Below are 22316 nucleotides of genomic sequence, written 5' to 3'. Positions count from 1 at the left end.
TGTGCGACAGCGTTGCTCATTTGCGAAATAGACTTTTAAGACTTGTGAATCACAGCAGGATTGTGGTTATTTTCCATGGCGCACACATTTTCACTCTGACTGATTAAACTTTTACAACATCTTATATCCTGCTGATGCTTTTTCTTTAATAAGCTTTGACATCCACGGAGTAGATTTAAACCCTATTGTCAATTTTCTTCCAGGGGGACTGAAACCTTGGATCTCTTAATTAGGTCTGTAATGTCCATTTACAAAAGGAAAAACACGAGAAGGTTGTGCTCTTATCGGGAGCCACCCCCCCTTCAAAAACATCACAGTATCCGCTCTCTGCTTTGCATTCTTCGCTTAAAATCAAATTCCTTTTGCGCTCTGCACTTTTCCTTTATCTCCAGAATGTGCTTTTGGAGCAACACAAACATGTCACGATGAGGACACTGTGAGGAGTTTCACACAGAGTCAGACCAACATCTTGGTCAAATCATTTGAATTTCTGCCTTATGGGCTTATCAAAAGTATGTCTTATCTCTTTGTTTGTGTTTCGCCAATGTGGCTTGTTCTGGAAAACAGGCGACTGCGTATGTGTAAGCTTAGACTTTGGCGGCATAAGCCCACATCAAGGCGGCCTCAAATTGAAAGCTTGATAAGTGGGCAAGAAAGTGGCCCCAAATGACAGTGCCAGGATGGCCTCACACGGTGCTCTGGCAAGGCAGAACTGGCTGACAGGAAGCCAGGGCTGTGGTCGGGTCATCTCAAAACAACAAGATGACTGCACAGAAAACACAAAAAACCCTTTACAAGCACTTAAATCCATTGCCAAATGCAGCAGAGACTGACAACCGCAGGACTAAGAAGGAGGTCAAGGCTAGCTGAAGCTGTAATGGTTCTATAAGGCAAGCCACCGCCAGTGCGAGCAGCTGAGCGATGGAGGTGCAGAACTAAGGCATTAACCAAAAATCTTTAGCCAAAAGAGTATTAATGTTGGTAAAAAGGCTTCTTCGCGTCATATTTAAAGACGTTAAATGGGTAAAGATGGAGCATGCATGAGAGTCTGGGTGAGTAAACTGCATGGAAGTGGTTTTTCAGAACATTCTTACAGAGATCAAAAAGCACGAGAAGAGAAGGTATCAGTCGTATCATTTTTCAGTGTTTTGTAACGATGGCTTGACTACAGTGGTTTCCTGGCTCTTGGCCATTTGAGGTAGGTTTGTAAGCCTCGTGTCATGAAGACAACAAGGGAATGAAAAGAAACATGCCTAGACAATGCGTAGCAAAAGTACACATCCCAACAGATGGGATGGAGAAAACGCGGAAACAGGGCTCACACTGCGGGGGCTTTCTGTAACACTGATCTTTCTGGCTTTTACAAGTACAACAGACCTCAGTAAAGAATGTTGATTTCTCATTTAGGGTGAAACACCCCCGGAGTTAAGGGGTATCAATATCACAAGGCAGATATATTCCTCTTTTGTCTACATTTGCTGCAGCGAGGTGATGGTTAGTGTGCTGGCCTGCGGGCCAGCTGGGACACATCTCCGTTCACCCCACGCACCCGCGCGCACACACGCGCACATGCTGAAGCTCGCTTTACGCGGCTCGCTATCTTTCAACAACAAGCTGAGCAGAGACCAGACGGAAAGAGGTCCTATTTGTGCAGGAAGATAAATACACTTCTGCACCCAGTCCTGTCCCCTCCAGATTAGAGCAACACAATAATGAGCGGGAGCTCTGGTGGAAGGTCAGAAGAAAGCAAGGCTAAAGGACAGAGGAACAGCCTACTACCAAAACACACACCCCCGCACGCATCATACATGCAAGACTAATCGCAGACAGACATGCATGCTGTCATCTGTTATGTTTAGAACTTTATAGCTATTAAGTAGTTGTCGGAATTTGCTCATTTAACTGTTTAAATTAGTCATTCCGTGATTGATATTCATTTCCTTTTATATATGAATTCACCCGTTTGTGTATTTACAAGCTTCTGCTTTGTTTCCAAGTAAGCCACGCTGGAAAATCTCCAGAATTTACAACTTGATTGCGTCACAGCGCTGTGATGGTGGTAAACGCAAGCGCATCCACGTTTATGCAGCTAACTTTTGTTATTCTGTGAGTCAGCAGTGTCACAATCTTTTATCAGCTCCTCCTCGCGGTTTAATCAGCGCACATTAGGCAATTCATCTCCACTCTGCTCCGATTATACGTTTTCCGACATTCTGTTGAAACAATAAATACATCTGAAAGCAGGAGACCCCTGTAACGCGATTTTCTCCTGGTCCACTTCCAAACACTGCTAACAAGCCATTCCATTCTGTGTAAAGTCTTTTCATGTTAAGACACACATCAATCCACACCTACAACATACCTGAGGAAACAAACCTTCTCTCAGGATATGCACTGTGTGTGTGGGGTGAACATGGCCGGACACGTCCCTTAAACACACCGGGAGGCGCCCGGCAGGAGTGCCGGCAGCCCCTCTTTTCAACACTTCGGCACGCTGCACACAAACACAGTTGCCCTTCCCATGGTCCTTTTGTTCCCTATCGTTTTGTTGAAGTTCCTGTCATGGACACTGTCCGCTTTCTATGGACATTTATAAGTGACAGTTTGGTTACACTGCAGCACACTCACCTCAGTTTATGATATGGAACTGGAACTGCACGGCGCTAATCAGGCTTGAATCACAACACAAAAGCAGACAAGAACGCTCAAAGTGGCATTCTTACAACCAACTGATGCAGGAAAACATGCATATGCTTGCCAGCAAAGAATCATAGCAGATCTACTTCATAGAAATTCAGACAATTACACAAAGAACTGCACACACGCACCAGCAGGCAATCACATACTGGAAACAAATGACTTGATTGGCGTTAGTCCATTATGAAACAATACCTTCTGCCAACTTTTTGCACATTTTGTGAAGGGCTTCATTTTACACTGAGTGTAAACTCAGTATATTTCACTCAACAAAGTTGTTGCTGCCATCAAATCACAATGTAACTAAACAACTGTAAAACCCAGGAATGGAGGCTGGTGCTTGATTAGAGTGTAACAGTGGCCCGAGGCTTAAATAAAATGAATGTCAAGGAGAGAATCTGCGGGAAAAGGTTATCTCTGCGTTATCCGTCAGTGCCAAGCTTCTTCTTGTGAATCTAACCGACACCTTGGTGAGGAGATGTTGCAACAAAGAGGCACCAGAAGCTGCAGGTGGATAATTAACAAGCGGGTTTGTGTACAGAACTCTGTAATTAAGCAATTGTACAACTAAGTAAGCTACATACTCTTAACAATGCAATTTATACACTTTTAAACCACCAGACCCATGTCTATATAACCCCATAACCTGCTTCAATGTTTGACTCAACCTGCCTCTTAATATTCAGAAACTAAATAATGAATATATCACAGTAAGCTCTATTGATTCTGCCGGCAACTTTAGGTTGTTTCGATCATTTTCCAGCCAGCTTCAGGCTAAAACAGGTCATCTGGTGTCTGGAGCATCAGCAGCAGCAGCCTGATAAGCTAACAAATCCTTCTTTTCCACCTGAACAACAGTTTCTCCCACGCTTGACACCAGCAATAAGACGATGCACATACTTTGTGTGACACTACGCTAAATAAATATCCTGATGCTAATGATGACATCGAGGACTTTGAGCTCCAGTGATACCTTGTGATTGAGAAGTCAAACTTCCATCAGTTTATTGAATATTCTGACAGTCTGACAGGCGGTAAGCTGCCGAAACAATGTTGATTCCTGCTTTAATTCATGTGATCACAAGCCTTTAGCAACATTTAAATACGCTGTTCATAAAAAGCACCCATCAGATGTGAATCTAACTCTTTCTCCTGAGATAACAAGTACCAGCAGTGGGCAGAAATGGATTTTTCATGCCCCAGAAACCATTTTAAAATTGAAACGAGCCAAGCTGGTTAAACAGGTTTGGGAATGAGCTAATGGGTTATGTATTTATGCGGCGCTGGATTATCTGGGTTAATATCGGAGCCAAACAAAGCCAAATGCATATAAAACAGGGTTATTAGTCCTGACGTCAATTATCGGTTATTTTTTGTTGTAGGAACTGTGAGTTTTGCTCAAACTGAGGGCAAAAAATGACATTATTCTCGTGTCATTTTCAATCCAAGACAGACAAGATGTTTGCTTCTACAGTTCTATGAATAATGTACTGGTCTCTCTCATCTTGAAGATACAAATAGACACTAAAAGGCATCTAATGTGTCGTCCTGGACATGGTTTTTGCTTACATGTCATTTCTTTGTAGATGCACCTAATTCCAGGCTTAAAGCTGACACAAGTTGTGAGCATAAAGGGTTAATTTTGTCGACAGCCTTTCCTGCTGTGCACTGAAAAAAATGTTTTAAATATTTAATTACATGCACTGGCTGCAGCTTGTGAAGGAAGAGTATGGCAGCCCAAGATAGCTTCAAATTACTGAATGATTCAAAAGGCAGGGTAAACTTAAACTGCTTTCACAGAGCAGCAGGATACAAGTCATATACTGTAGCGTAGGCAGATATAAACACATTAAGGAGTCATATCAGGTGGCAACACATGCAGACGCTTTATAGTTCAAGTTCATGTCGTGTGTTTCTCATTTCACTGGAGATTTTGTGTTTAAACTGATGTCTTCATAGTGTTTTTATAAAGCCACAGGCCTCATATTGTTGAATGCTAACAGTCGACTTGTCCTGGCTGTTGGGAATCAGCCTTGTTTAAATGTAACTGATTCCTGGTGTGTTGGGAATATGCAGCAGCGCTCATTTCTCTGCGTAGAGCTGCTACCGGCCTTCTTTTCCTCCACAGTCCAACACTCGACACGATCGTCTACCCCCAAGAGCCACATTTATGGTCAGTTTACCCCCAAAAAAACACATCCGCTTCTAACTGGGAGTGGAATTAACAGCACAGGTCTACTGTAACACCATAAAGTCGGCTTCCTTCTGTGGTCAAACTGAAATCCACATGGCAGGGTCTTTCACAGTTGTTGCACTGGTCGTATCTTCCGGACCGTTGGATGACTGCGAGCTTTTGAGTGTTTCTGACACCGTTCCAGCTGTAAGGGCCGCGGCTCTAACAACTGCTGAGACATTCCCAGCGGACTCATTCCTTTCAACTTTTCTGTGTTTCTGCTGCTTCCAGATCCTGATCATATACTGCCTCATTGTGGTGAAGTCAACATTCTTCAGTGGCTTGAAAAATCCTCAGTACAGAGGAAAGGCCTAAGTTGTGAAAATAGTTCAAGTTTATTCAGCAAATTTTTTGGCTGCATTTTCTCTCTTCTTTAAACAGATTACAAGATTAGTTTAGTTAAGTTTAAACTGAGCAGATATGCTGGGCAGTAACCAACAGAAAGGGTTAAAACTATTTAACCAGCCACATGGTGTTATTACTTTAAGACAAATACTTCTGTCCCTTGTCTTGTCTTATAAAATATAATCTCTTGTGAAAATAAGAACTCACTATTTTCTAATTATAGGCCAACTATTAATTATTGTGTTAGAAAACATATTCTTCATTCAAATACACACAGAATACACATAGTTTTGTTGTTCCAAAGGCTGTTCTCATCCCAGTATGTGAGTTCAATGAAGAGATTAATGGAGATTATTTGCTTTAAGATTAGCTACCAACTGGAAGATTAATCTGCATTTACAACTGATCCGATCCTGCTTCTCTGTCTGATTTCAGCCAGCTGTCTGCATGCTGCAGGGTTACAGTAAAACAGCCATGACATGTGTACCAGTGGGTACAAAAAACTAGTTTGGTGCTATTTATAGAGCCTGCATCCATATTTCTGAAATGATGCAAAGAGAAAAGGGAGATTACATTTAACGTGAAAGCATTCGTGGAATAAAGATGCAGAAGAATCAAGAAATATCTTCCTATTCATACTTTCATTGTTATTTTCATGCTTCATGATGTATTTATTCAACAGAACATATATTCAGTGTATATTCTAAAATATTTCTAACCAGATATACCAAAAATAATACCATATAATGGTGTTTGAAAGTGCATATTTTTCCGTTGATCGCCACTGTCCTCAATCAGGTTTCCACCGAGGAAGCAAACGAGCAGTGGACCCCTCTACTGCTGACATGCTATTTTGCAGGTTTTTACTTCCCTACTTTTCCCAGTCTCACAAACACATTTGCTTAGATTTGAAAACAGTCCCGCGGAGAAAGTTTGCTCTTTATGACGAGCACTTGATTATTTTCAAAGTCTTAACCTGCACAGCATTACAGATTGTTCCCTCAGCTCTTATCCAGCTGAACTTAGAGTAAGCCCATTGTTCTCCAGGAGCCCAGACATAATTCTGTGTTACGGCATGGATCCGTATAATCATCCAAAGCATTGTTTTGGCATGTGCAAACAAAGGGCAAAGTAACAGTCCTTCAAAACTGTGCAAAATATCTGGCACAGTGAGAACTGAGCTGGCAGCCTTAAATTCTGTGATGCAGCACATTGGAAGGTGATAACGACTCAGTTTTCTGTCACAGAGCTTTCCTTGTAACACAAACAGCGGTTTAGCTCATCAAATGAGGTGTGACTTTGGGGAAAATCATTTTGCTGTGTTTCTTTTTCCTTGTTTGGACGTACTTTAGTCTATCAAAACACAACTTTGTTTTGACTTTCTCATTTTTACAAGTCTTTAAGGAGAGTAATCCTGATAATCTCCATACACACATTTCCTGTTCCTGGAATTCCTTCAGCTCAGGCTGAACTTTGTAGCAAAGCAGGTTTAAAATGAGTAATAAGCAACAGAGGACAGTCATATTTGAATTTAATTTAGAGGACACAGACTAATTTAAATATTTTCTAACTTTTCAGTTATTTTTCACAGCTTTGTGAGGACTATTATGAAATCTTGTCACCCGCAGGTGACGGTGCTGATCTCATCTGTGACGTTATCACAGTCTGGATACATTATTCAGAGGCCGCACAGAGTGAATTACCAGAAAAGTTGCTTTCGCATCTCTCTGGGCAGACATTTTGTGCAACAACCTTTACGATGTCTGTATTCCAGTTGGTATACGACAATATTTTACCAGTATCTATCATCTCTGCGACTAAAACCCCAAATAAACATATTTTACAGACAGAAAAGGACACTGAACACTGAATTCCAACTAATACTGTCCAGATCTTTAGATTTGCTTTAGATTTTGTCATAAAAAAAAGGCTTCCTCTTGGTAAATCTAACACTTTCCTCGTTAAATAAGGTGGTTCAAGATCATTTAAGCCTTAATTTGTCCTAATGATGAAAGAGTCATATGCCAAAAATGTGAGTCACATTCAATAATCCAACATAAAGAAAATAAGAATGATTCCCTGAAGAATGCAACATTCAACCGGACACTGATTCGATGCTTTTGCAAGCACAGCATTTTAAAATCTCATTCGTGCATCTGAACCACTATAAATAGAGACGCTTCTCAGCCAGAGTGATGGTTGCAACCAAGACGAAAATGCAGTGAAATGAGAGAAACACTTGGTCAACGGCAGTAAAACAAGACGAGTGTTTGGCCTGATAATTGCACAATTGGATTAGTTTCAACCCGACAGTCGCAGCACAAGAAGTAAGCAACAAAAGAAACATTATTCCATGAAATCTATAAATCATCATGTGAAATATCATGTTCATCGTATGGTTTATAAGTCTATAGTTAATAGATTATGAGGGATTTTGTCTGCTGTAATGTGAATCCAGTCCAATCCAATCTATTTATAAAGCAGTTCCCAAAGTGCTATACAGCAAAATATACCCTATAAAACATAATGAATAAATAAATAGACTGCCCACCCCAGATAAAATATCTGTGCACATAAAATCAACAACCTACGTAGTGTTAAAAGCCAAAGAAAAGAGTTTTAAGAAGAGTTTTAACATTAAACGGTGAGGAGGTGCAGCGGCAGTTTGTTCCATAATTCTGGAAAATGCCCTCTGAGCAGCTGGTCAGCTGACCTGAGAGCTCAGCTGGGGGTGCAGAAGTTCAGAGACCATTTAGAGATTTAAAAGCAAGTAAAATCATTTTAAAATAAATTCTAAAATGCACGGGTAGCCAGTGGAGTGAAGCTAAAATCGGTGAAATGTGCTCAAACCTCCTTGTTCCAGTTAAAAGACGTGCAGCTGCATTTTGGGACCCACTGACCCCCATATAAAGGGCACTGCAGTAATCCAGCCGAGTAGTCACAAAGGCGTGGATTACTTTATGAAAGGACTGCTGAATGGGAAGGCTAAGGTTACTAATGTGTTACTCATCGAACTCCAACAGGTGTGTATAATTATCAAGTTTACATGATAAATGAATCATATCCTAGAGAGCTTGCTTTTGCACCTCTAAAACTACTCCCTGTGACACATATATTTCACCAGAGAGAGAATTAATGCTGCTACAAATCCTTAATATATATATATATATGTATATCTTTAGAGTATTTTCTGTTGTGCAAAGGAAATATTGCTGATTATTTGCATCTTTGAGCAAGTTCAACCAATCAACTTGAGTCCAAAGGTATTCTGAGGCTCAAAACACACCAGGTCTCCTAATCATCTAAGTAACAGCAGAGTCGTGCAAACAGGTATCAGTACACCTCAGCTCTGCCATGGCAAGTGGTCTGTCACCGTAGAATCATAACTTCTGCAGACACAAAAGATTAAGAGCCAATATGCTCACACTGTCATAATGATAGCTTGTAAAATTCTGTCTTTGAAAATGTGGAGTAAAGGTCTGAGTGATTGCGAGAAAGTGCCTAATGGACAGGAAAATGAGGGGCCAATTACTGAAAATGGCCAGACCCTTTTTTTTCACACTTCCTATAAATATACATCAGTCTTTCTTGTCAGCGCAGAGTCGACAAAAGGGAGGTTTAGCGGGGCAGAAAGTCCACATAAATGACCCAGTAAACATAGAAAACAGCCCCACAAACATGCAGTATAAGTGGATCAATGCATTCACATAATTCTGTTCAAGCCAACACACGCCCGGCGACAATTCTGCAAGCTTCATACAATGAATGAGCACAAATGTCACAGTGTTTTCTAAATGGCTCTTGTGTGTGCTACATAAACGTAGCGACCAATCCGTGTACGCATGCCGAATAATGCTGCCGCCAGATAAACATGTGAGGCACGAGCAGAACCCTGTAGCCGTCAGCAGCTGTCACTCATGTTCTGTGTCAAGCTCTTCTAAGCAACTCCTCCAGTTCACAGAAAGATGCATTGCTCGGGGCAAATGTCTGCCTGTCTGCCACCTCAATGCAGCAGCTGCGACCTGCATAGTGGAGCGTCACAGTGACAGATTAGTGAGAGTGAGCGTGTGCATTCATTCCAGTTTACTTCTTCAAATAAATGGGCTAAAAAAAAGCTATAAATAACCAACCACTCCAGCAAAAATCTTTTGCATGTTTGTTAATTAGAAATATCAGGGCAGTTATGTGACGATGTGCCACTTCTCAACTCACTATGAAGTATGACACTGATTTGTTATGTCTTTCCCTGATTTCCACCAGTCTGAATACACCCACACATGTGCACACACAAAATGCAATTATGTAGGTCTCCTCCATGTCATCTACCACCATTTCTTTCATTATACAGGCTTCTGATTTAGGCTGAGCCACAAGGGACACAAATGCTATTGTTATGCTAAATAACAATAGCTAAAACTCAGATGTGACAGACTTGAAATTACAGTTCAAAGTACATCAGTCCCACATTCCCTTCCAAATGCAGCATGATTACTGAGGTGGAAGTCATCTAATCTGAGGCTAAAAGCTACGTACAGAACAGTATGAAACACATTGTCAAGAAAGTTAAGTAATACTGATTAATCATGGGAATCATCTGCAACAGAGAAAGGATTTGATGCATTCATTCTATACAGGCTCCCTGATTTATCTCTTTCAGGGTTACTGGAGTCAACTGGTCAAAAGGTGGGGTACACTCTTGATTTCCCAGTCCATCACGGGGCTAACACAGACACCAACAACCATGTTAAAGTCCACAGCCAATTTAAAACCATCAGTCAACTTAACAAAAAGACTGTCTGGATTCAGAGGCTGCTAGCGCCTACAGGTGATTCAGTATTTAGACCAAGCCAACTGACGTATAAACCAGAGTAGATGTGGTAAAAAGCATGTACTTATGTCATTTTTTGGTGTCAGTAGTTAAACTCGTGCTGTCCACCATGCATTGCTTTATTCTATAAAACAATGAGTTCAGCAGACTTCATCTCAAAGGTGACGCTGTTGTCACACAGCAGCACTGGGCTTGTTAAGCATTGATGCTAAACACAGCTTATTTGAGATGTTTACAGCATGTGTGACTTTGTTTTAGGACAAAGACACTGTCACAGATTTAGTCAGAGTCAGTATAATGTGCTTAAGACACAAACAGCCAGCATGAAAGCCAGATCTGATAGTTTAACATGGGCTTGTGTACGCATGTTAGTTGTAATCTACATCAGATGAGCAGTATTTGCTGTTGTTTCCTTTTGTTCTCTGGCAGAGATCCAGATGTCCCAGCTGACTGGGTCTTAAGGAAGTGGTGCAGGTGGTGAGCGCTGTTGGAGGCCTGAGTTTCAGGCAGCCCTCGGGAAGCAGAAGACAACAACTGCATCACTTTGAGAGTTGCATAGTACATACATTTAATCCCCTGGTTAGCACACCCAGGAGCTTGGGTAACTCTGCACCAGAGGTATACAAAGCCTGCTTCAGTTAGAGGGCCAGATGGGTCTAGATTAAATGTCTGGGTTCAAGGCACATAAAACTCCTTCACTGGAACTTAATGGGAGAGAGAAGTTTGATTTTTCAGTCTTCAAGGACTGAACAATGTCCAAGTAGCAATGTGTCGGGGCTCAAGGGAACCATGGGACATTGTTTCTGTTCCTCTGAATGAAATGTTTACTTGAAAACTATTGGATTTGAGTAAAAGAATCAAAAACTGTGATAATATCTGTTTCACTGAGTAAGAAGCGTCTCATCTACAGCCCATGAGGTCAGCTAATTTTCTGTGTGCCCTAAACTAAAAAAAAAAAGACCTCAAGTCGACAATCTTTGCGTAGTGTGAGGGACATTTGGGCTTTTCGAGGAACCCAGTAGACACTGTGGTCAATTCTGTGTTTCCTATCTGATGGCATGCTACACTGAAAAGCCAAAGTGAGTGTGTCAAGAATCCAGAGGAGTGAAAAAACGGTGTTTCTCAGGACTTGAAGCTTTAAGAATTTCAGAAGAGTTTCAGAATGACACATTTTGGAAGACATATTCTGTAATCTGTACTTAAAGAGAAGCTGCTTCATAACTGAGCTGTTGCTGCAAAGGTGGCCAGCTTGGGATATTAGATGTTGAAACAAGCAGAGGATTGATCAGAGACAGGCACTGAGAGACCTTACACACAGTTAAAGTAGTGGAGACCATGAAGAACCATGAAGAAATGAGAGGAGAAACCTGGTATTCAACACTTTCAGCTGACTTCTAGCTAACACATGTCAAGCTAACTGTGTGTCAGTGCTCACATGGACACTTATGAATGAAAACTACAATTGAATATGACGAATACTGATCAAAATCCACCTTGAACTACTTGAAAGTTAATATAAAAAGTAATAAAACTGCTGGGCGGTGAAGTTACTCATTTGTTATTTCAACAGCAACACCCATCCCACTCCAGGGATGGAAGAAGAGCAACACACTGCTAATCCTCTGCATATTAAGATGCATATGTGCAAGAGGGACTTAGACTTCAATATACTTTGCTAATTTGAGAGGTATTAAAGCATTAAAGCGGGGCGTGAGCCTAAATATAGCCTAGGAACCAATTTGCTTAGGGCAGCGTGATTTTCTACACGTGATAGCTACCGGCGACACAGGCTGCTGTCCCTGGTGCTGAAATCGTGTCCGGTCCGTTAAATGTGTGTCTTTGGTGGTTGTAAAAAGAAGCTACAGAGATTCTGGGAGAGACAAATCACGCTTTGAGCCCCACAAGTGTAAATTATGCAATGAAGACGAGCTAAAACGTTTAAAGAATAATGTTGGCTGACTGGATGCAGATAGTTCGACACACATAAAAGTGCAATTCCTCACAAGCAACAGTGCGAGGCGCATGCCTTGGCTAATGCAGTTTGGGGAGAGAGAATGAGAGAGAGAAAGAAAGAGAGTTTGATTGATCATGTGGGCTATGGGAGCCTGCGAGAGTTGTCGAAAATTGCTGCATAGACGCCCCTTTGGCACCTATCTGGTTGCCAGTGACTCCAAGCCATGCTGTGGTCATATAACCACAATTCCTCAGCATGCCCGTCAGTAAAAGCCCCAAGTTAGGGGCTGTTACCTGACCGTTCATTCTTCCGGGTTGGACTTCACCGGTAATCCACTATAGGCTACATTAACTTACCGCAGTCCTCACATAAGATCTTCCCAACATCCTTTTTTAGGTTCTTTCCACTCGTGTCAAGGGGCGCAAACGATGCCTTGAAAACCAAGGGCTCGTCAGTGGGGTCCATGAAAAAGATGTACTTGTGGTTCTTCTTCACTTTGGTGCACGGAGCCTCAGATCCAAATTCCCCCACAGTGACGAGCTGTTCTCGCTCCAGACCCCCGCTGTTTAGGGGCCAAACATCCAACACTTTGACATTCACACGATACGGCTCCGCAGAGACGTTCACAGGCGTAGACTGCACCTTGCCCTCGATCACCACGGCGGATTTGTAAGCCTGGTCCTGCAGGGAATTCAAACTCGGGGAGTAGCAGGCGAATGAGACCCCGATGACCAGCATGGATAAATGTACTGAATCAAGCCTCATGCCGCCTGCTTTGGCTCGGTGGTCGCTGGTCGCGTTGCGGCAGGGCTCTCTCGGCTGCGGGGCGATGGCGATGGAGCTGGGTTGAATGAAGAGACAGCAAGTAGGCTCCAGTAGCACGGCAGCGCGGCAGACCTTGCATAAGTGTCCATGCCATCGGGATCCGCTGCTTTTTCGAGTGATTTTCAGTGGGTAAACAGCAGCTTTGAAACAACGGGGAAACCGCGGGGTGACGCTGGGTTTCAAATCCAGTCACTGCTTTCTGCTAATAATAAGGCATTGTAGATAAGCTAAGCAAGGAATTGGTGGATGGTACCCCCAAGAAGATTCCTTCTATGCTGCCATAGCAGCCTTAACTGCAAGACGACGCCACTCTTTATCTTTGCCCCAAAATTGCAGTGGTAAGGTGCCGCTATGATGGTTTTCTGTATCATCTGCAGCGGAGAGAAAAGACGCAAAATGCTGCAGTGAACCACAAGTTGGGGAGTCCGATCATAAAGAAAAAAAGATCGTTTCATTCCAAATAACAAAAACAGGTATTTCTGAACGGCAGCTTCAACGCTAATACGCCGCTTTCCACCGCGGCTCTCTCTCCGCCTCCCCTACCAGCCACAGACGGAGAGAAAATAATGCCGATTGCCAAGGGGCTCCGTCAACAAAAACGCAGGATAGCACTCAGATACAGGCAGCCGATGGACCAAAGGGTCGATCTCCTCACTCCCAAAACCCCGTTACTGCGTGTCACTCACTCCATGGTGTTTATCGGCGTTGAGCTCTTGTTATAATGAAACAAACGAAATCCTAAATCCATGGCTCTCCCTCCTCAAAATCGCATCCTACTGTAGCCAAGGCATTACTCCAAAAATCAAATAGGTTCACGCAGAAAAATGCAGCCGCATGTAGCTCGGTGAACCCAGAGAAATCATATGGCTGCGACGACTAAGGTTGCGAAAGCATGTCTGAGTCTTCAAGAGACTGTTTTGAATGAGTTTTGCGTCTCATCCCATTAAGTCATGCCCTGCATTCAGGTCACATTCACTGCTCTGCCTCTAAAAAAACTGATGTTGAAGAACCGCATTAGATCTATACAGCTAAATCAGCTGCATCATTGAGGTCAAGAGCAGAGAAAAAGGCAGTTTAACCACTTTTGAAATAAAAGAAAATCGCAAAAAGTAAGTCTATCTGCATTTTTATTGATGCAATTCAAGACGTTCAAAAGATAGCGTAGTTCTGACAGAGCTTATTGGCAAAGGACAAATGGCCACAACACAAAGCAACATGTGTGGATTATGTTTTATTACAGTCACTAACAACATAGCTCATTTTAAAACCTAAAAAAAAAAAAAGGTTTACATCTCAAATAGAATGCGGATACAGGATATTTAAATGACATTATTCACAAAGAGCGACATCTGCTGACCACAGTGGACTGAGCATCCAGGCGCATGGCAGCTACTTGATGTAAATGTTGCTTTTAATCAGACAGACACATAACTTAATGTTGCACTGCTTATATAAGCAAGTTACCATCTTCATTTCTATCAAATAAGGCCAAGCCTGACCCGGTTCGGGGCTTGGGGAGTTTAGATTGAAATACGCTGCAACAGGAAGCCAAATGGGCTCATAGAAAGTAGGTCTGAGTGTAAATAAATAGAATATGCTCTCAATATTCATTTACTTTTGTTTTGTGTCGCTGAGTGATCCATAGACCTGACGCAGACTGCTGCTCTCCGAGGTGCTGAAATTGTACAAAGCTCATAAATCATAACTAAAGAACGACAACATCAGGCGTATCAGTACATGTCTGTGTGACCTGATGTCTTCTTGACTTAATGGGTGCTCTGAACATTTTAAACAACAGTCTTAACAGCACAAGATGATGACATCCTCGGCAAATGGGTGTAAAAATCCTCCCCTGAAAATGATGTGAAGTGACACAAAGGTCATACTGTAAAATCCACCCAAAGTTTTACGAGACTCCGCTGCCTTTAAACGCCGCCATCCAGTGCAGTTGGGCAGAAATGATGTCCTACCTGTAACCGTGTGCGGGCAAAGCTGCAGTTCCCCACTCTGGCCAAGGAGCGGCGCTCGTTCACCACTTTGCGTGTTGACATCAGAGATTAAACGTGCAGCGTTGAACTTGTGCGTGTGTCGCTCGCCGTGCCACGACTCGCCGTCTCTTGTCCATCTTGTGAAGCAAGCAGATGCAGTCCGCTGTGCTGTGATACAGGCCTCCGTGCACATTCGCACGAGTCTTTTGCCTCGTTTGGTCTTCTCCGGCACGCCGTCGAGGCTGTAAGGCGCTCCGCCTGCAGACTGAGCGGGGTAAGGTAGGTTACGGGAGCTCGCTTGGTGGAATGACGTTTTATGTACATGTCATTCGGGTTGTTGGTGTCCTGTGAAGTCCTAACGTGCAGCAAAGCTTATGGCATCGCCTCGCAGAGTTGACAAAATCATGACATAGCGCCCTATGTGCGCCAGTGGGTCTGATCTGAGATAGTAACGGAGCTGAATTTTGGGCGACGCCACAACATTCCTCTGTTGGGATGTACGACAAAACTTTGGGAGGTGAGAGCGGCGGCTGCCTTTTACAAACTGCGACAACACCTTTTAGAGGCTGAAATCTGCTCTGGACGTTTTTCTGATGCATATTCATGACTAAAATTGGTCTGAAAATCAAGCTAATGACTGACTGATAGAGCGATTAAACTGGCTGGTTGCTGTCGCTTTGCATCACAGCAGCAGATAAAATTGCCAACAAAAACAGGGTCTATATAGCCCCCCCCCCCCCCCCCCCCCCCCCCCCCCCCCCCTTGGTAAGTATGCATTAATCAGAAAAGTAACAAGATTCAGGATCAGACAACCGGATGAATTGTTTTTATGTGCAGTAGAGGCGCGAGGATGAGAAACAAATTGATTGCATATCAGACGCAGTGTCCACAGACCCGCGAGTTGGTCTCAGTATTGTCACATTCACCTGTATCCAGACTCGATTAGATCACATTTATTTATTTGATTGAGAGCAGAAAAAGCGGGCTTACATGAAACAGTAAGTAAATGAATAGATAAATTCTTTCATAAAATCAAATTAAACGCTTATTGGACTCGAGCAAAATGTCACAGGGAGCTACGAGCCCATTTCAGGTGAGGAATAACCATGAATGCGCGTGGAAACATAGGCCTCCGTAGTGCTGACACATGACACAGTCAGAACTTTTATTGCTATTGATCCCCCCCCCCCCCTCCCCTCTCAAACCCCTTCTTCCCCAAACATCGCTGCACTGAAATGCCGATTTGAGCTCACCATCTTTGCTACAATAGAGGTAAAAGAGACATATTTTGATATTTTTGATGCAGGTCAAGAAAGTTCAACTGGAGGAAATGAGCCAAAATACCGCTGGGCCGGGCGTGCGTGTCTTATCTCGTCGCGTGCCCCGCAGACAGCCGCTCAGATTGGAAATAAGTGCTTCGCAGAGTGTCCTGGAGGCTATGGCCTGGCCCACGTGCTATCTATCTATTTTATCATTGTGGTGCATTTCTTTTAATTTAATTTAATTTTTATTATTATTTTTCCATCAGAAAAGAAAACATCGAAACTTCACCACCTGCAGTTTTTAGGTTATTGTAGCGTTTAAAGATTGGATACTTTTCAGCAGTAAATGAAGCCCATATTTCATCTTTTTAATCACATATATATATATATATATATATATATATATATATATATATATATATATATATATATATATATATATATATATATATATTTTATCTATTTTTATTATTTTTTTGCCTGGTAATTACATGCGCAAAATTCCAGTTTATAATAGTCATTTTAATTTTTCCACATGCAAATACAAGCTGACATCTGATATCTAGAATAATGAGAATTAACTGTGTCCAAAAAAAAATCAACATGTAACAATAAGAAATAATTATATTAGAATAAAAAATGGATTTATGAATAAGAGCAGATTGTGAGAGGCTCATTTCCTGGACCTCAGGCTTTGTCTTTGTTAGGATTCGCACCAGTTTGGCCTCCAAACTCTCTCCTGTAGACGTAAAGTGAAGAAATGTTCATGCTGATAGATAATTAATTATTTTTACTCTTCTGACAGCACATTCGATTTTTCTTCATGTTATTCAAATAACTAATTTAATTTATAAATTAAATCAAACTGAATAAACGACAAACCAGAAAAAAACAAAATAAACTTGTTTTAAACTAAATAAAAGTTCCATTATTAAATTCTGCGTGTTTAAGAGGAATATTCGTGAACTGCATAACGACTTGTGAGCATCTGCGGATCCTTCCTTTCATTTAGACTCCGAAAAGACGGAAACAGAAAGTCACATAAAGAAAGGAAATATTAATGTGAAGCTATTCTGATGAAGATTAAAGGCCAGCCGCGGAGTGGTGCAGGTGTGGCCTGACCCGACACCTGTTGCACAAAGCACAACATTCTCCTTTAAGTCTCCAATTAATATTCTCTTTAGACTTTGTTAGTTGGTGAATATATTTACCTGAGTTTAACTCAGATAAAAATCTGGACTCATTCACCATTTTGGATTTGTTTAATCTTTGCTTCAGGTTTGCAGAAAATATCCAAAAAAAAAAATGTCTTTGTTCTGTTTTTTTTTTTTTTTTTAATCTAAGAAAATATGCGCGTGTTCAAACCCACGAATTAACCTCAGTACATGTGGATGCTTCAGGGGAAAAGCAGCGCCGGGACGTTTCTTTTCAACTGAAACGGTTTAGACACACCGTGTAAATGTGGTTTTAATGAGCAGAAATAAAAGCAACACTGATAATGACTTCCTGGGTGCTTCAGAATTCCTCTACTGGTGAATCCATTATGAAAAGGTAGCTGCATGACTGTCTGCTGCTTTCCAGCTTGAAGATCTGGGTCACACGCGGGTTATGAGTGTGCATTCATCAAGGTGAGAAGAAGACTCTTAAAATAACAGGATCACTCAAAGGTCAAAGATTAAACTCGACGCCATTATTTCCACAACGCGTTAACTGCTCACAGGTGCAAGAAACGGACGTTTTACGTCTTTAGAAACTGTTCCTGATCACCTCGACTGGACTGTTTTTTCCCCTTTAAGGTCATTTTAAGCTCAGGTGTCTCTAAGCTGATTCAGCCGAAATGACTCGGAACAGAAGGCAGTAATCAGTGATCGTGGCCATTAAAAAGGATGATATTTGTGTTGCTTTTAGAGGTAAGTGGTCCAGCGGAAAAGCAAACGATGCTGTCGCGGCATGCAGCTGAAACACAGCTGTATCCCTTTTAATGCTGTTTTTAACCACATTCAGCCGCGTTTTCAATTACTGCCCTGAACTACCAAACCTGGGAAGAGAATTACAATTTGGTTCGACGGGAAATAAATTCTAATCTGATGTTTTGATCATTTTTGTACGTTTTGAAAACAATGATCGTGTATAAATGATGGTCGGTTAATAAGTACAGGTTAATGTGGCCTAATTATAGAAAAATATTGCTGAATGGGTTGTGTGTGTATATACATACATACATATATATATATATATATATATATATATATATATGTATGTATATATATATATATATATATATGTATAGGGGTGTGTCTGTGACTCGTAAGTCAATTTTTTTTCTGAGTTCTAACTAAATTCCTCTGCTTTGAATAGAGTAAATTGTGCAAAATGCTCAGGTTACCGCCCCACTAATTGAATATTAAAGTGAAATAAATAGAAATGCGCATTAAACGTCTTTAATGTGTAAATTTCTGTCAGTTTTTCACCATGAACGATGGATTATTTTCCCCCAAATTCTCAGAGGGCAAGTCCGGGGCTTTCCGGGGCAGTAAACGCACCGCCGCTTTCAGACGTTGTATCGACATATCGAAACTTATTTATTCGAAAATCATTTATTCCGAGCTGCCGTTAGTTTCGTTTCCATTAGAAAAGAGACCAGGGACACACCGAAAGATAGTCTTGGCTCTGCATTAACGCTCCACTCCTGCTCTCATATACCTCTGTGTGTAGATCTCGCGAGAGTTCCGGCGTAGCTTTGGCTGGCCGTGGCTTTGCACCAGACAGAGGGAGAAGGCAGGCAGGCAGCATCATGGCGGACAGAGACAGTGGAAGTGAGCAGGGAGGAGCAGCAACGGGCCCAGGCTTCGGCTCCATGCACCTAGCGACAGGAGGGGCGGGCTCGGCTTCCGGGCTCCAGCATGAGACCCAGGAGCTGGCGTCGAAGAGGGTTGACATCCAAAACAAACGCTTCTATTTGGACGTTAAGCAGAACGCGAAAGGCCGCTTCTTAAAGATAGCTGAAGTCGGGGCCGGTGGAAACAAGAGCCGCCTCACTCTCTCCATGTCCGTGGCGGTGGAGTTCCGAGACTACTTGGGGGACTTCATCGAACATTATGCCCAGCTGGGTCCCAGCAACCCGGGGCTGGTGCAAGACGAGCCCAGGAGAGCGCTGAAAAGCGAGTTCCTGGTCCGAGAAAATCGGAAATACTACATGGATCTGAAAGAGAACCAGAGAGGACGGTTTCTGAGGATCCGACAGACCGTTAACCGGGGGCCCGGTTTGGGATCCACGCAGGGCCAGACTATTGCTCTGCCTGCCCAGGGACTAATTGAGTTTCGCGACGCTTTGGCTAAACTTATTGACGATTACGGTGTAGAGGACGAACCTGCGGAGTTGCCCGAAGGCTCGTCATTGACTGTGGACAACAAGCGCTTTTTCTTCGACGTGGGATCCAATAAATACGGTGTGTTCATGAGGGTAAGCGAGGTGAAGCCAACGTACCGCAACTCAATCACGGTGCCCTACAAAGTGTGGTCCAAATTTGGGAATACTTTCTGTAAATACGCCGAGGAGATGAAGAAGATCCAGGAGAAGCAGCGGGAGAAAAGGGCATGCGAGCTGCAGGAGCCGGAGGAGATGCAGGCGGACGATGGAGACGAGGATTGATACAGAGAGCCGCGACAAACACGCAAGAGTAAAGAAAATAACAAGAGAATTATAATTAAAACTCTACTGTATAAAGAAAGATTTAACTCTAATGGTTTTAACTCCAAGGGAGCATCACTCTCAATATAAGAAACCTCCACAACCTGACAGTTCCGACATGTTGTCACTCATCGCTGGATGTTACCCCACTTATCACCATTAATACAGTAACAGGCTGCTAAACAAAGTAATAACGTTATATTTGAACATTGTTTCCTACTTGACAAACAATATTGAACTGAGTGTCTATTTCCCTTATTAACAGAGAACTTTTGTACCAGTTAAAGCTATTGTTAGAAAAAAGTGTTTGCAATGTTCAAATGGAATTAGAGGAGAAAAGAGGTTTCCTTTACATGTGAGCAAATGACTTCAGCACAAATCAGATATTCTCCATTTTTAAACCAAAATTCAGACACTTTGTAAGAGGTTGCCATCCTATTTACCTTTACCTGTGAGTAGAGATGTGTTTACACCAATCATATGAGGGCTAGGCCTGCTTCGGAAACTGTTTAGATGTCATGCAGTATAAAAAAGGAATATATAGGCATTTTCATGAAATGAAATAAGTGCTATTTTTGTTGTGCAATATGCATTGCATAAAAAAAATCAATTCTATTTAACTGGTCAGTGGATCTTGACATGATGACCTTCACCAGAGGCATTCAAAGAAATATTAATATTGTACTTTTTGTTTCAGTTCAAGTTGTTGCCATGCCGATGGATATATTACTACCTTTGTGTCTCGTTGTCAATGCAATGTGTTCATTTTAAAGGTACTAAATATGTATTTGACAGAGGAAAAATGCAGTGACGACATGTAGCAAACGGCCTGAGTTGCAGAGGGTTGAGCCAGACAGACACCCCACAGAGTTCAGAGGAGGCCCGTTTATCTGAAACAGCAGCGTTTTGGGATCTTTAGTCCAAATGGTGCCAAGGAGAGCTGCTGCTGCATGGAAACCTGCGGCTCCAGGACCCTTCCATGCGTAGCTTTAGCTGCCTGTATTTGAGAGCTGAGTGATTTCCATCCGACGGCTTGGCTGTAGTTATTGTGGAAGTGTGAAAAGCGTGTAAATCAGCCGGAGAAGGGGGCCACTGAGGCTGGAGAGGGTCGGGCTCACCTGTTGGTGGATGTCGGGCTCCTCCCGCCGCTCTGCGTTGGCTTTCTACGCCCAGACATCCACCTTTGGGCGGTGGGATCCTGTTTGGGTGGAACTGTAGATATTTGGGCTGCCACACGGGGAAAACGGCTGGATCCAATCCAGCTCGGTCGCATCTCATAGATGTGTGATAGCAGTTTTATAAACTCTGTCAGTGAGCTGCAGAGAAACTGGCAACAATCAGATTCTGTCAGATTTACCTCAGCGTTAAATTAAATGGCGGCTCCCGCGTTTAGATTGACTGGAAACCAGCAAACTAGACTTTCCTCTGGCTCTGGTATAGGCTGAATTATACCTGATTGGGAGCATCCTCTTCAGCATAGGAACAACCTGGTGCCTTACTCTCTCGGCATGCTTACACGCTGGCCTGGTGCTTTGGATCGCAGTTCGGCTTCTTCTTCCTTTCTTCCATGTTTGTGTCTCAGCCCCCTTGTGTGCTAGCGCACGCCTCGTGGTGCTAAAAGGGTTCGTTTACGAGCCCTTTAACCTAAAACAGGAGCGGATCTCTTAACTTTTCCTCCTCCCCATCCCGCAGCCATCCAGGCATCGGCCTACATGTAAACATGGACGGGGGGGTCACCTCGATGCAAGATGATGCAGAAGAGTTGGCTCTTCGCTAGCCGAGTTTCAGCAGGGAGTTTATCGGTAGTGGCCTCCCTTGAACTGTTCATTCTCTGGCTAGGGTAGTTATTTGTAAGTTGTAAGTCGCTCAATTAATGGGGAGTAACAAGCCCGTCTTGTTCCTCTTTTTTCTTTTTAAAATGTAGTTCTACCTTTTGCGTTATTCCACATTATTTGTCATTTTGGAATGTGTTCGCCCACAAAAAATATCCTTTTTTTTCTCTTTTTCTGTGCAACATTTCATCACTGTGTGCAATATCGTATGTGCCAATGGTGGCAATATATGTATATCAATTAAATATATGATTACTATTTGAAAGCATGTGGCTAAATTCCATGTTTTTTGTTGGTTTGTTTCTCATGAAGGAGTTGTACGCCTTTATTTGCACTCAAAGCTCTGCCCTGGAGGAAAACACAGCTAACCGAGGTCTTAGCGGCCCGCCGGCTCAAGCACTTCACAAATGTACTTTAACTTGAAACAGAAAATTGCCCCCCCCCCCACCCCCTAAAGTGAAGGGTCAGCTGGGCTTCTGGTTTGTTGAAGGCTGTAAACATACGATGGAGTCATTGTGGAAATAAAAGAATAAAAGATCTCTGGGTTTTTAGCTCTCGGCTAAGAAAAGGTGCTTCGGTCCGGTTCTCATTAAGCTGTTTGGTGAACTGTCTTCAGTGGTTGTTGTTTGTAGCACTTTGCTTTCCCGGGGCGACGAAACGC

General features: G+C 42.6%; 3 protein-coding genes across 3 annotated transcripts in view; 1 reads left to right on the top strand and 2 right to left on the bottom strand.

Moving 5' to 3' along the window:
• Nucleotides 1–13045, bottom strand: part of nrg2a (neuregulin 2a) — a 62752-nt gene extending 49707 nt beyond the window's left edge. Inside the window, exon 1 of the mRNA XM_072374339.1 lies at nucleotides 12414–13045. Within this exon, the coding sequence (XP_072230440.1) occupies nucleotides 12414–12822 (409 nt within the window). The 5' untranslated portion in view covers nucleotides 12823–13045. The remainder of the gene's footprint in view (nucleotides 1–12413) is intronic.
• The window catches only part of cxxc5a (CXXC finger protein 5a), a 251815-nt gene that overhangs the window by 143478 nt on the left and 86021 nt on the right, over nucleotides 1–22316 (bottom strand). The gene's annotated exons all lie outside the window — the stretch shown is intronic.
• On the top strand, nucleotides 14994–20434 carry puraa (purine-rich element binding protein Aa). The gene is made up of 2 exons (XM_072374343.1): nucleotides 14994–15149; nucleotides 18848–20434. Exon 2 carries the CDS (start codon nucleotides 18927–18929, stop codon nucleotides 19782–19784), a length of 858 nt encoding a protein of 285 aa, XP_072230444.1. The 5' UTR covers nucleotides 14994–15149; nucleotides 18848–18926; the 3' UTR covers nucleotides 19785–20434.

This window comes from Leuresthes tenuis, unplaced genomic scaffold (genome assembly GCF_036924035.1).
Source record: "Leuresthes tenuis unplaced genomic scaffold, fLeuTen1.0.hap1 SCAF_21, whole genome shotgun sequence".
Taxonomy (NCBI): Eukaryota; Metazoa; Chordata; class Actinopteri; order Atheriniformes; family Atherinopsidae; genus Leuresthes; species Leuresthes tenuis.
This window is presented reverse-complemented; position numbering and strand designations above follow the sequence as displayed.